Here is a 14,301-nt window from a genome sequence, read left to right as displayed (position 1 = left end):
ACAGACAATTACAGTCATATATTTTCTCAAAATAGAATGGAACAATTTTTTTACAGTTTTAAGTACAGTTCATTTAAGTAAAAATACTCTAAATATTATACTAAAAATTTGATTGATATACACAAATACATAATAGCAATATATTGTAATATAAATATATAAATCCTATCTGCAATGTCAATATAGGATTTCGATAGACTAACACAACCAAAAATTGACTGCTGCAACCAATTAAAAATGCTATGCCATATTTTACCATCTAATTTGCTGCAGCAGCCAATCTTTTTTTTCAGTGTACACAAAATGGAATCAATTAACAATCATACACAAAATGGAATTATGATTATGCTAAGGAAATGTATCTGAAAAATGCATTTGAAAATCAGTTCAGATGCTGTGTTTTTTTTATCTAGATACAGATACAAATACTCGAATTTTAATGTACCTCAGATACAGGTTAGATACACAAACTGTATCTCTATACATGTATCTAGATACTACCCAACACTGTGAATATGCTAAATTAAGTTATATTTCTGAGATTAATTTTAATTGATAATTTTAAATTTAATGGATAAACTATTTGCATAAACCGTGTACACCTCATATATTTTTAATACGTATTTGATGACATTCCTGAACAATTTATATAGCTATTTTAGATATTCTATCCCACAAATCATTTTGACATTTTCTATTATTTTATAATCTGTTGCGAATAATTACTTTAAAAAAGACTTGTAATTATCAATCGATTTTCTGTAGAAAATCTCCCGTTTATTCCATTTTGTACTTGCGAATCAATTTTAACAAAAATTATGGATGAGTGGAGATCTAACACGTATTCATGAATATGAATGTTGTTTTGTAAAAGAATGTGTTGTTACGGTACACATACGCCTGTATTCTGCACGGTTTTATAACTTTTATAGAGAATATCGCGATGAAAGGGCAGAAAAAGTAATTAAGAAGAATTATTTATAAATTTCAGCATTACTGAGGAATTTTAATCAACTTTCGGCTTCGTCTGTAACTTTTTAATAATTCTTTCATCTTTGGAATAGACATATAGACGGTAAAATTAATGCATAAACTCAACGGCACAATATAATTGCAAATCCATAATTTGCATTTTTTTAACCACACCCGCCAATGCTTGTTTTCTACTTTAGAGTTTTCACAATTTCCATAAAATAATGTTATCACAGAAATCTTTCGAAATAATCACATTTATATTGCATTATGTTATTTTATTTTATCTTCATCTTCACTTTTTTACTGTTACGATCTATTTTCACTTACTGAATATGTATTCCTTCGTGCATAACATGACAGAACAGACGGAATATTATACAAGAATAGTCGACGTAATACAATCTTATTACCACATGCAGACTCTTCTCTCTGCTTCAACCACCCTTTCTACATCGCGTTTCTCGTGCATAGCGTGAGCAGGGTCGCAGCAAACCGACAAAAGTGCATTAATTAGCCGTAGCTCGACTGCGCTCGAAATGAAGTGGTAACCAGTCGTTCGTTTTTTTTTTATTTCGCTTCCCCCCCTCTTTTTCTCTACAACCTCTCCACATCTCCCCCTATGCTCCTGTCTGTGCGTTTTTTATCCCACGTGTGTTTCGTGAATTTCGTTATCCCGTCCAGCACAAGAAATGCTCGACAAGGATCATAGCGGCGCAAAAAATAATGGTCTGTTGGAAAAATAAACGTGTTCTCATTTTAAACTTCTGCGATGTGTACTTTCGCGATGTGTCATGCGATTCATCATCAGGCAATCGTCTGCGGTGTACAAATAAATCGGATCCCCGTTCTTTGTATAACACGTTACCATGCGCGAGCAGTACGTGCATTTCGCAACATCACGCTTGGATTGTTTCATCGTAATATCAGATTATTTGTCTACGCGAATGCAATCAGTCCGGTAAACATATCGAGAAAATGGTGATGTGTGGGAAAAAACCTGGGATAGCTGAGGAGGGAAGTGAAGAGGGAGAGAATTTGCCGCTGCCTCGGCCGCAGCGTTGCAGAAGCGGGCGACTGCCGGATGAAAATTGCATTTCGGCGTTATACCCGCGCTCGTCCAGTTCGCTCACTTGTAGATCTCATTTCCTACGCTGAGCTTTCTAGCCGTTCTATGCAGGTCGCACTTCTTTTTTATCTTTTCCTTTCCCTCTCCTTCTATTCTGGTTTCTCTTACCCACCACTTTTCGTTACCCTCTCTGCATCGCGTCCTGCGGATCGACTATTATTGGCTCTGAAAAATCGAATCTTCAACTAACTGGCAATTTCCTCCGCTTGTTTTGTGCACCAAATCATCACATCGTTCGCTGCTTCAGCTGATGCATAACGCGGCACGGTGCGAAACATAGATTGGAGAAAGATCGCCTTTCTTCTCGTTTACCTCCTCCTTGAAACAACATTTTACGACAGCATCGCCTAACGTGCGATTCCATAAAACTCCACTCGAGAATAATGGCTCGATCCTTCTCGTGCATCTCGCGTTTCTACCGTCTCGTTGCGTCTCGTTCATTGTCTCCAACATTCCGCTTTAGTTTTGATCCTCGCGCGACGAATTAGTTTTCGATCTGTCGTACGAAATTTCCCCGAGGAGAGTCACGACAAAGTTTCTGCTCCCTCCGGAATATCGCGCCGAGTAAGTAATTTAAAGTAGCCTGAGATTGACCTGGTCCGTGCACGAGTAATAATTGAGCGTCACCGGAAGAACATAGAGTTCTCCCGAGGTGTTCACTTCAAGGCCTTTCGCTCCCGCGCCTCTTTCTCTCTTTTTCTCTCTGTAGCGCTTATTGCATTTGTGGAAAGAATGGCGCGAGGTGTCTTGAGAATTATGAGCGAAAGGTAAAAAGGAAGACGCGGAATGAAATGGGAAGGAAAAGACGAGCATATTCGATCGATGGAACGTCATAGAATCGAGGAAGACGCGACTTTTCTGTTTGCTTTTCATTCACCGGGAAAAGCAGACCGCGTATCGTGAAAATGCATTTCTTCGCTCTTTTTCATTCGTTTCTCTTCTCTCTTTCCGATTATTTTGGTACATAGTCGCGTTACTTCTCAGCATCCCACTTTTTCCTCTTGGTCGATAGCCATGAATACTAGAACTTCATGATTTGCTGTTTTTCTTATACTAACAGATCTATTTTATTGTACAATTTTGCGTGTATTTTTCTGTGTGTAAGAAGTATAACCTTTATGAGCTCTTAATCTTTTATCTCAATAATAATGTATGTGCGCGCGCGTATTTGTAATTTAAAATATGTTTTTATTATCTCTTTTATGATCTGGTTTTTTAAATTAGTTTTTATCGTTTGTATTTTTAATTTAATTTGTGTTTTAGTTTCAATTTTATTCTATATTACTTTTTCATATTTAAGTTGTTAGACAGTATATTGCCGATGCCTTTTAGTTGTGCATCTCTTCTTATTTTAAATTTTGCCATATATTTTTGTTATAGTGTTGGCATCAATAAAGTTATTATTATTTCTTTTGTACGTAAAAGAGAACCCAGAGTATAATTAATTTTATAAATAAATAAATCCTTTATATTCTCACCCTTTGTATTAAAAAAAAAATTTATCATTCCGCGTAAAAACAGATAAAATATTTATTCGAATAATTACAGTGGAAATTTGGCCGTTTGAAAGTACATCAGCTTTAAAAAATTTTCAGTTATAGTCGATATCATTATTTATGATTTGTGGCAAAACCAGCATCGCGATACGCGCCATTTTCAGATGATGCATTGTTGCTGGATCGTAGATACTGGCCGTGAACGAGATATATAAACCATCAGAATTTTACACAGACATTATACAGCCGTATATTTACGATAATGCATTATTTGATTGCAGTTTTACGACGCCGTGCTTTTACTATTATTCAGCCAGGAGCATAAAACCACGCTCGGTGTGTGCCGGTTCTGTATCTCGCAGTAAATCAAGTGCGAAGGAAATCCCTTGAATACGTTGATCCGCAATAAAAATTCTCGGGACACACAATCGCTCGTGGAAGGAAACATTCAGAAACGAGTCGTGGTTATGCAGCGATGCTTTACTTAAATAATATCGACAGTCTAACAATAATTTACTGCATATTGCTCTTCGAGTGCGTTTTGTAAGAATCATCCACAATGTAATCCTATTCAATTAATACGAATCATTTTTTACGCTCGGTTTATCTTTTTTATCTAAATGAGAGCCTTCGCGTTGACATTTAATCGTTTTATACTCATCTTCCACATAACGTCGACTATTTTTAAAAATATAAATGGAAAAGACTGGGGTTATTAAAAAGTTTATCGTATATACTCATTGCACAGTATACTTATTAGTTCAACGAGTAAAGCGGAACTCTCTTGCGCTCAGTACAAAAATAATGGAATAAAGCTACCATAACTCAGTTTGCATAAGACGCGGTTGCGTTGCGTAAGACTGTAGCTATACGCGAAACTTGGTATAGTTGTTTAGCAGCGTTCGCTGTATCCTAAGTATTGCGTTTTTAATAATGCTCTACGGGTAAAGCTCATGCGTATTTATGACTCTCAGCTAAAATAGTAGATAATATTATCTTAAGCCTTGTAAAAGTATTCTAACTATGCTCTTGACTGGGAATGTTATTACCATTATTATAGAGAATTATTACCATTATTATGGAAAATGCTATTGAAATGTCATATTATTACTTTTATGCCATATATATTTTATATGTAATTATTCTGCTCGCACAAAACTTAACGCAATCTCTCGAATCGATCGAAACATATTGAACCAACGTGAAAAGTACATGTATACAATGAACCTGCAGTTGCGGAGTGTGCTATGAAAAGGAAGCCGTGCGGTCAATTTATCCACTGACGTTTCCGACGTGCTCGCAATGCGAGCCTATAGTTTGGTCATCGATTCTTCGTAGTGCAACGTAGTGATGCTTCATCATTGTTTCACGTTCGCAAGAAGATATTTATAGAGAGCAATGTCCTAGAATTAATTCTAATTATGAGATTTATATGTGTATTATTCAAGTTCATATATGAAAAAAAATTATTAGAATTATTTTAAATAATATATATATATATATGATACATGATGACAGAATATTCAAGATAGCTGTAAAGAAAGATATTAGAAATTATAAAAATTATTAATATTTATTTAAATTTTTATTTTTATTTAACAGAATGGACAAACCTTTAACAGAATTGACGCTTCTTTTATTTGCAATTTCGTTTATGTAATAAAACAGGCAAACAGATCTGATATATATACATATACACGTACATTTCTATCCAGTTTCTTTATCTCTTTCTCTTTCAATTTTCAAATGTCCAATATCGTCGCTGTCTTAACTTTACGATGCTATGCCACCATAAAGTTAGTCTATCGAAAATTACGACAGGACATTTTGCAAGAACTATAAGCCATCTTAGGTTAGGCATTGAACTTTCTTTTACAGAAAACAACACCAATGATAAGTTGCGATGTAATGACTTTGTTGAGCACGGTATTCGAATCTTAGTTCATAGCATCGAAGCTTAAAATGATAGTACCTTTTTCGCGTCTAATTGGAAAATGTTGTAAAGCTGTTTTAAATTAACGTTTTTAATGATTGTAAATTTTTCGTTTTTTTTCTCTTGTGACACACATTCCAATTTTTTTTATTATTTAGGAGGAATTAATAAATCGATATCGGAATACTTCCTTAATATATACTTCCTTAATATATATTTTCCCTCATATATGTGTACATAAAGAATATATAAAACTAAATATATTTCCTTAGAATGAATTCATTTCTGATTTCTGCTGGAACGTAAAATTCAAAGCACATTTTAATTTTTATAATTATCTTTATCGGATGATAATTACGTTTGCGAATAGTAAATTCAAGAAACATTTACTAGAGAAGAAGGTGGTATTATGGCCAGTGTATATGTTGTGGCCTCCCTTAATATCTCCGCTATTATGTAACGAATCCTAATGATTATGGAATTATTAGTTCAATAACTTGCCGTTACACCATGACGCTAATATTACCAATACTCAATAACCAGCACTTATTATAACACATTTTTACTTTCAAGTATTTCGAAACGTTTCTGAGATACACACTTTAGCATTTAATTACACCTACTTCCCCTCATTTTTTTAAACTTGAGCGTATTATCACATGAATATATGTATTTTTGAGTGTGTTATTTGTGTATATATTTTGAGTTATGCAAATTTAAACAATACCATGGCATTTTGCTAATATGGCTTTCTATGGATATTGATTACTCACGACTTTTTTTTTGAGGTTTTCAAAATAATATATCAAAATAATTATTTGATAATCGATTGTAGCTCTACTGTTAATTTATAGTTTATATATTACGCGTGCTATTTTTAGTACTGAGATTTTTAGTACTGAGCAGCTTATATGCAAAAGTTATGTGAATGTATATACATTCATTTGCATACATTTTAAAATGTTTTACTTTTTTGTTAATTTTGTAACCAAATACTGTTTTCTAAACAAAACTATTATAATATTTTAAGACTATTTTTATGGAAGGCCACATTACCACCCATTTTTTTTTCGAGTCATTATGCAATGTCGCCACATTTTTATTAATAGTATCCTAAGTACCTAATAAATATTATCGTAACTTTGAGTCCAGAATCGATTCGACAACATTTTAATGAATGTAATTGTAAAGTTTTAAACTTAAATATTGATTATTAACAAAGTTATTGTGTAAAATGTAACTGGGGTGCCATAATACCACCTTCTCTCCTCTATCGTATCTTGGATACAAAGATATTTATTCACATATTTGTCTCTTCTCTTTTGTCGTATACTTTTTGGTAGCGAAAAGAACTCTGTCATGTCAGACATATTAAATAAATGTTAGACAGTACTCGCTGTACAGTTCGTATACTTGGCAATTTCAACTTCCGGGAAATGATGCTGCATGGGAAGGCAGTCGGCGAGGAAGGATCTATCTGGGGAACATAGTCTACCACACTTTATCTCCTTCTTATAAATGAAACAGGTTATTTATTATCCAATAAAGAGACACTCCTGGCACGCGGCACCCCGCTGGGTACTTTACGGGGGTGGCAACCCCTGACGTGTAAATATCGAGGTTTCACTGCGTCCCTCTCTGGAGACCACTGTACAGCGTTCCATCTTTTACACTAGTTTTCGACAGCACATATTCCACTTGCCGCATGAGAGAATCTCTAGTTAGAAGAAAGGAAAGAAGTCCTTGGTGGCCAATTTTTCGATCAATTATTTTAACATTCTGATCTCATGAGTTTATTTTATACGGTCCAATAAATTAGCGGTTAACATCTCGATGCTAAGTGTATTCATTATTCAAGTTATTTAGTAGAGAGTACTAATTATTATCTTGTTGAAAAACATAAGTTTGTAAAAGTACTTAATAAGAAATTCAATCTTTTATTTTGATATTTTCATATTTAGTAGTTCTTTTTATGTTGTTATAAAAAGCAACATTTTATATATCTACTCAAATGTATATATAATAATTTCATTTATACTTTTTACTGGTAATTTATTCTGGAAAAATCTCTTATAGGTATCACACAACGATACGATTAAATTTCGGTTTTTCTAAGTTTTGTACAGATCTTATCTTTCGGATGGATTGTCAGGTGCGCTTTTATGTACCGCGGCACAAATGAAAAATTGTTGTGAAGCTAAGCCATACGACAAAATGGCCTTCATTAAAACTTTGTACAGCTTTATGGAGGCGACTAGCCCGAGGTTGTTTTGCACATGGTAGTGAGCATGTTGCGTTGAGACCGGGCAACGAAGCGAGCTGATATAGCCTATGTAGATTGCGAGATATGAAAATCCGGGATTATCAAACGCTTTGCCTGCCAAGCATGAAAGACGCGACAATTTAATCACATACACTATAAAAAGATTCGCAAAGCAACCCGCTATGCGAAGTACGATCCCTTCGACTTTCTTGAAGTCATGATTTTCAAGGAACACATCCCGAGCATACGCTCGGTATCCACGCACACACGCGAAAACTTTTAACGAAGTTTACGAAACAGCTGATTGATTTTCTCTTAACTCGAGTTCGAGTTATCCTCGGAAACGTGCGACGCATCTTGATTATCGTTCCAGAGATTGACCGGAAACAGTATATATTATTTCTATCATCTTCGCAGATAATTAAAATAATAAAACTGACATACAACGTTATCACACTGATGTATAGTGAATCAGGATTTTTAATAAATTGAGATGTAACAGTAAATTGGAGTGGTCTTTGATCCATTTTACATTTTTACTTCAATTTATTCAAAATCCTGACGTGCTTTGCAAATTCTGTCCATAACATCACATTCTGCGCGTAAAAATCTTCGGGGTATGTATACTATGGTATTTTGTAAAAAGAAAAGAATTGACTTTGTCGAACAATGTAATTGGAGACACAGAGACTGTACAGGGTAGCGCACAAAATGTCATACTATTTAATTATCTCATTAAAACTATACTTGTGGAGTATTGGTTTTTTAATTGTGTGAATAAATTCTTGAGAGAGTTCGTGGAAATTCTGTTAGGTGTGGCATCACGAGTCCGAATTGAATGGAGGTAAAAACGCACGCACCTATAAAATGGCGGACAACGGACTTAAAATGTTGAGCATAAAGTGAAAGTTGTTTTTTTTGCGGAAATAAAGAATGTGACAGAAACTCGAAGATGTTTCATTTACATCGTGCAGATTTTTATCGAAAAGTAGTTAAAGGGCACGGCCTCTAAAAAGTTGTAAAATGATTATATTGAATGTTATCCATTAGAGACAATTTTCCAGGCTTTGGTGATTAATTAAGGATTAATTCCATACAAGTTTTGTACTAATTAAAAAAAAAATTAATGTGCATGTAAAGCAAGTATAGTGCACATTTTGTGCACCATCCTGTATTTCAAAAACTCTTCACCTCCGCCCAACTCCGACTGTGTGAGCAAATTTTATAATTTGTGGAAATTCTGTTAGGTGTGATGTCACACCTAACAGAATTTCCACGAAGTACAGAATTTGCTTATACAGTAAAAAAAAATCGATACTCTACAAGTATAGTTTTAACTAAATAATTACATGATACGGCATTTGTGCGCCACTCTAAGGGATGATACAGGTGATTAGAAGTAAGTTTACTAATTGATTTTAGGAATTGTTGTGGAATTATTAGAAAAATTCTACATGGCATATTTCAACTGGAATAAAATAGCAATTTAAGTCAGGAAAAAATGAAAGTAATTTTGCAAAATTTGAAATTTAAAAGAAAGTTATCGAGCATAAAGAAGAACTTTCTTTCGCAGCGAATTAATGACTGCAGTCCTTCGTAACCACGTCATTCGGGACTTGCGCTTGAAGGACATGCAGATCATCTCTTCGGGATTATTTCGTCACGGATACTTCGCTCTTCTTATTTCTTAATTGATCCTATTAAGACGTCTTTCAAACAAGTTAGATTTCACGCACCGATGCTTCTCACGAGATGTTCACTTTGGTTAAACGGTAACTTCCGTCGATTCTTCACGAAAGAATTTTCGTTGTATTCGACAGAATAATGCTTTTCGCCGAATCGTGCCGAGTTCTAGCAACTTCTGAATCCGTCGCGATCCTCGACCGAATTTTCTTAGAGGAAGACATGCAAGCTCCCTACTACTCGAATAGACTTCTTCGTCGTTCTCCTTGTATTCTTACTACTCAGACACACTCTTAGTATTTTCACGGATTGTGACTTATCCTCTACGGAAGCAACGCATACCTTCTACGCAATCCTCTTTCTCAGAGGCAGAGAAGCCAAGGTACAAGGCATCTCTGCATCTTAAGACGGCGAAAGGAATTTCGAAAAATTTGATAGCTATCTGTAACCAGGATCACGTCATAGCTTACGACGAAAAATTTCCATTTAATCGTGATCATCGATGTTGCATCTCTCTGAAAAATTTCGAGGAATGGCAAAATGATGTTTCACATAATTTTCCGTTGAATGTATTTATCGAACTTTACAAAGTATTATTTCGTCAAGAATAATTTCATCATCGTCACCCAAATCCACATATCGAAATAGATTTTCGTCAAGAATATATGTGTATGAAATATTGATTGAATCGTCTTTTTTTTCCGTGTTATCATACTAGCGTTGGATTTCCTCTTGGACTTTTATCCGCTTTTCTCATTCTGCTGTGTAACTCTTACACGAATCCTATCTCCGTATTTTTCTTCACCCTTGACGGTCCCTTATTGAGCTCTCGGAAGTAACCCCTACCGGGCCGTTATACCGCTACATCCAACCTTGGATCTTTCTTGGTATCTTAATATTTTCCGATACAGCTACATCTTGACGTTGAGCCAAAGTCGCGCGCAATATGTAATACATCCAATTTCTAGTTTTCTTTGGCCAATTCAACCAATTTCATTTAACGTCGCACTGTTGGAATATCTTACTACAGATACTATTCGATCGTAATATATGTTTATATATGTGAATATTTCAAAACGAAAACTATATATTCTAACGACAGATATTGGAAACCAATCGAAGAGCAAGTATCCATGTAAATTTAAGTACCTATGCCATAATATTTCTCTGCAGAGATAATATTTAATTTTTTATTAATTTTAGTTAATTAAAAGAACAGATTGATTCAAATTTGTTATATTATTTATAATGTAACAATAAAACCTCTAATAAGCAATTGAATTTATAATATTAAACAAGAATGTTGACTAATTATCTATTGGGTCGTAGTTTCGGGTAGTAGACAGTAAATGTATAAAAAATTTATTTAGTGACGATTCATAGCCGGAAATACTATTCCGAGAATGACGAACGCCATCAAATGCTAATGGATTCGGCCAGGGGTTATTCCGATCCATTATCTCGCTTGTAGAGCCTCAATCGCGCGGTCTGTTCAATTTATCCTTTTGTTTTCTTTCGCGTTCTGTTTTTTTTTTGAGCCGACTCACTCTTCTCTTCTACCATTCTTTTTCCTTAATTCTCCAATTGTTCGCGATCTATGATTCATTTAAGTAATTTCACACCGGTTTATATGTGACTGCCATAAAATCTTCAGTAATATTTAAAATCACAGAATAACAATTAATCTTATTATAATCAGTACGTAAGATATGAAGAAATAAATTAAGAACACAGTTGTTAGATTTTTGCGAGAAGGTAAAATTATTTTCTAGAAGTATCAATTAATATTTTTTTCAGAACACGATACTTCATGAGATTTAATAATATGAAAATATATATAATAATTAAATGTTAAATATATATAATTAATAAAGGATTAAATGTTATAAAAAGTATAATTTTGTTTGTTCCAGGCTTTGGCCAGGATATGCCAGTGCACATAATAATCTTGGAACTCTCACGATAGACGATCAAGCGGAATATCATTTTCTAGCAGCTATTAATGCTCAACCTGGCCACGTAAATGCTCATTATAATCTCGGACGATTGTACAGGTTAGTGAATGATAAACAACGCTAAATCTTCTCTCTGAGAAGGTGTATTTTATATATATATATATATAAAACATTGCGGATGAGCAATTATTAAAATGATTATCAACTGAGTCTAACCGTCGATACAATTCATGAATTATATGATCATCAATTAATTATAAGGAACCGTTGGTTGCTTCTTTCTATGTGATAAAAGTATCTCTCCATCTCCTAGTTCACCGTTATATCAACGGGTTATCGATCCAACGCGAGCCGCGTTTCCGACGGTAAATTTAGCATGAGCTGTAATTCCGGTGGCATGGTTAAAATTAAAGTTTAATTAACGTCTTCCTACTTGATAAATTAAAATTTAATTAAGGGCAGAAATAGGACACACAGTTGGCCGATGCGTGTATGCAACAATTTTCTGTTCATTGTGCGTAAATCGTGAAAACAGGCGATCTGATTTATTTCTCTTTCTGCCGAGAAATTTTGTTTAAAACCTACACATATCCGATGAAATATTTATGCGACGACTAATTAAATATTTTTGGTTTCTCATTAGCTTTTATATATGTATATTTTATTTATATCTTTTTTTTAATCTCTGATTACGTAAACAGTAGAAATTATAAAAACAAACATTGTTCTTGCTATTAATTTTTATTAAAAATATTTTACATAGTATAGACAAAAAGACTTTTGACAAAGAGACATTTAATTCGTTCTCTGTAACATTTAATTCGATATTTAACTAATTCAGTAATCGGCCATAATTATTTACTGTAATGATTTTCCACACTAATCTTATATTAGCATAGTATATCAATATAACATTTATATAATATAATATTAATACATATGAGAAACAATAATACGTTTTAATATGTTTTAGGCTGTTTTTATTATAATTTCGGTAGTATAATTTTATAATAATATTTGTGTGTTATATAATTTATTTTATATAATGTAGAGGAGAGGGTGGTATTATAACACCCCTTTCACATTTTGTACAATAACTTAGTTAATAATCATATTTAAATTTAACAATTACATTGTGAAAATGTTGTTCAATCGATTCTAGATAGACTCAAAGTTATGAAACATTTATTACTTAGGACGCTATTTATAAAAATGTGGCGACACTGCATAATGGCTCGAAAAGAAACAGGGATGATAATAGGTGGTAACAACACATTTAAACATATTTTCGTGTGATAATACATTCAAATTTAAGAAGAATGGGGAAGTATGTGTAATTAAATGCTGAAATGTACCTTAAAAACATTTCAAAATGCTTTAAAGTAAAATTGCGTTATAATAAATACTAACTATTGGCATATAGCGTCATGGTGTAATGGCGAGCTACTAAGCAAATAATTCCATAAATAATCATTAAAATTTGCCAGTTAATAACAGAGATATTAAGATGAGCGGTTATTATATCTACACTAGGCCATAATACCACCTTTTCTTCTATATTAATGTCATATTTGCGCATTAAATGAATTATATTACAATATTAATATGTAAGTTGAAATATGTGGAATGCGGTGCTACACATAAATATGTGTTACGCATGTGAAAAATCACACATAGGACATGTTATAATAAGCTAACTCTCTTTGAGATACGCTATCATAAGATGACTCTCTTTGAGATAGGGTAACAAGAAGCCTTTTCTTTTTAGTTGAACTTTTGCAGTTCATTTTTCTTCCTTTTCTCTCCAGGAGGGAAGAAGAGGAAGAAAGATGAACTGATGCAAAAGTTCAGATAAAAAGAACAGGCCTTATATGTGCGTGGACCGTGCAGTACATGCTTTTATTTCTGTTTCCGTGTTGATTACAGGAATGCGTGTTATCATTGCGAATGCATTATTCATGTTATTCACGTTATTTATAAAGAAAATGTAAAAAATACAAGATATTTGCTATTACTCTTGAAAATGTCCCGAATTTCGTTCAATTTCTATTACTTTTATTTTTTAAATATCATTAATGTGATATACAGAGTAATGGTTCCCAACTACAATATTTTCTCTAATATTTCTATTTGTATAATTTTTAAGAAAGTGAAAAGAATTAGAAACAAAAATTCTAGTAAGATATAATACAAATGTATATAAAGTATTTCAAGGACTTTAGGGAATAGTAGCTCTCACCAAAAAAACCAACTTTTGTTAAGGAACCTGTGTCTTTTCCCCAACGAATTTATAAAAAAACACATCCTTGTTTAAATTGGTAGTAAGATACGCAATCAATCGTGCGGCAGCATTGCGCGTGACATCTGACAATACTAGTCCATGTGTTTGCTTTTTTGTTGACTTTTTGCAAAAACAAAATTAAAGGAAGCGAACTATCATTGTCAGATGCACAATTAAACGCAAACCTCTTTAAAAATCTATCGGAAGATACAGGTTTCTTAATAAAAACTGATTCTTTTGATGCTCTACTATCCTTTGGAATTTGTCCTCGATGTCCTGAAAAAAAAACCATCCTCTTTATTACATATTTTAAAAATATACTTTTATTGCGCGCACTTGTATCCATTTTTATAAAACTGTAATCTTTTGTTTTCAAACATTTGCACATTGTATGACATATAAAATAATTCTCGCGATCTAGAATTGATTCATGTGAACATTAACAAATATAATGGCATAGGATATAATAAATGACAATGAAAAAACTTGCTTTGGAAATATTTTGAGATAATCTAAAATATATATCTAAGATAAATTAGACGTACAGACGGATGCGTTCACATGTGAATGCTCTTTTATCAATTAATAT

At 33.3% G+C, this 14,301-nt stretch overlaps 1 protein-coding gene across 1 annotated transcript in view; it reads left to right on the top strand.

The window, feature by feature from the left end:
- The window catches only part of LOC108727748 (transmembrane and TPR repeat-containing protein 1), a 141,542-nt gene that overhangs the window by 114,524 nt on the left and 12,717 nt on the right, over window positions 1-14,301 (top strand). The window contains exon 11 of the mRNA XM_018455977.1: window positions 11,390-11,530. Within this exon, the coding sequence (XP_018311479.1) occupies window positions 11,390-11,530 (141 nt within the window). The remainder of the gene's footprint in view (window positions 1-11,389; window positions 11,531-14,301) is intronic.

The sequence above is a fragment of the Mycetomoellerius zeteki genome, unplaced genomic scaffold, assembly GCF_001594055.1.
Source record: "Mycetomoellerius zeteki isolate Tzet28-1 unplaced genomic scaffold, Tzet1.0 scaffold52, whole genome shotgun sequence".
NCBI lineage: Eukaryota > Metazoa > Arthropoda > Insecta > Hymenoptera > Formicidae > Mycetomoellerius > Mycetomoellerius zeteki.
This window is presented reverse-complemented; position numbering and strand designations above follow the sequence as displayed.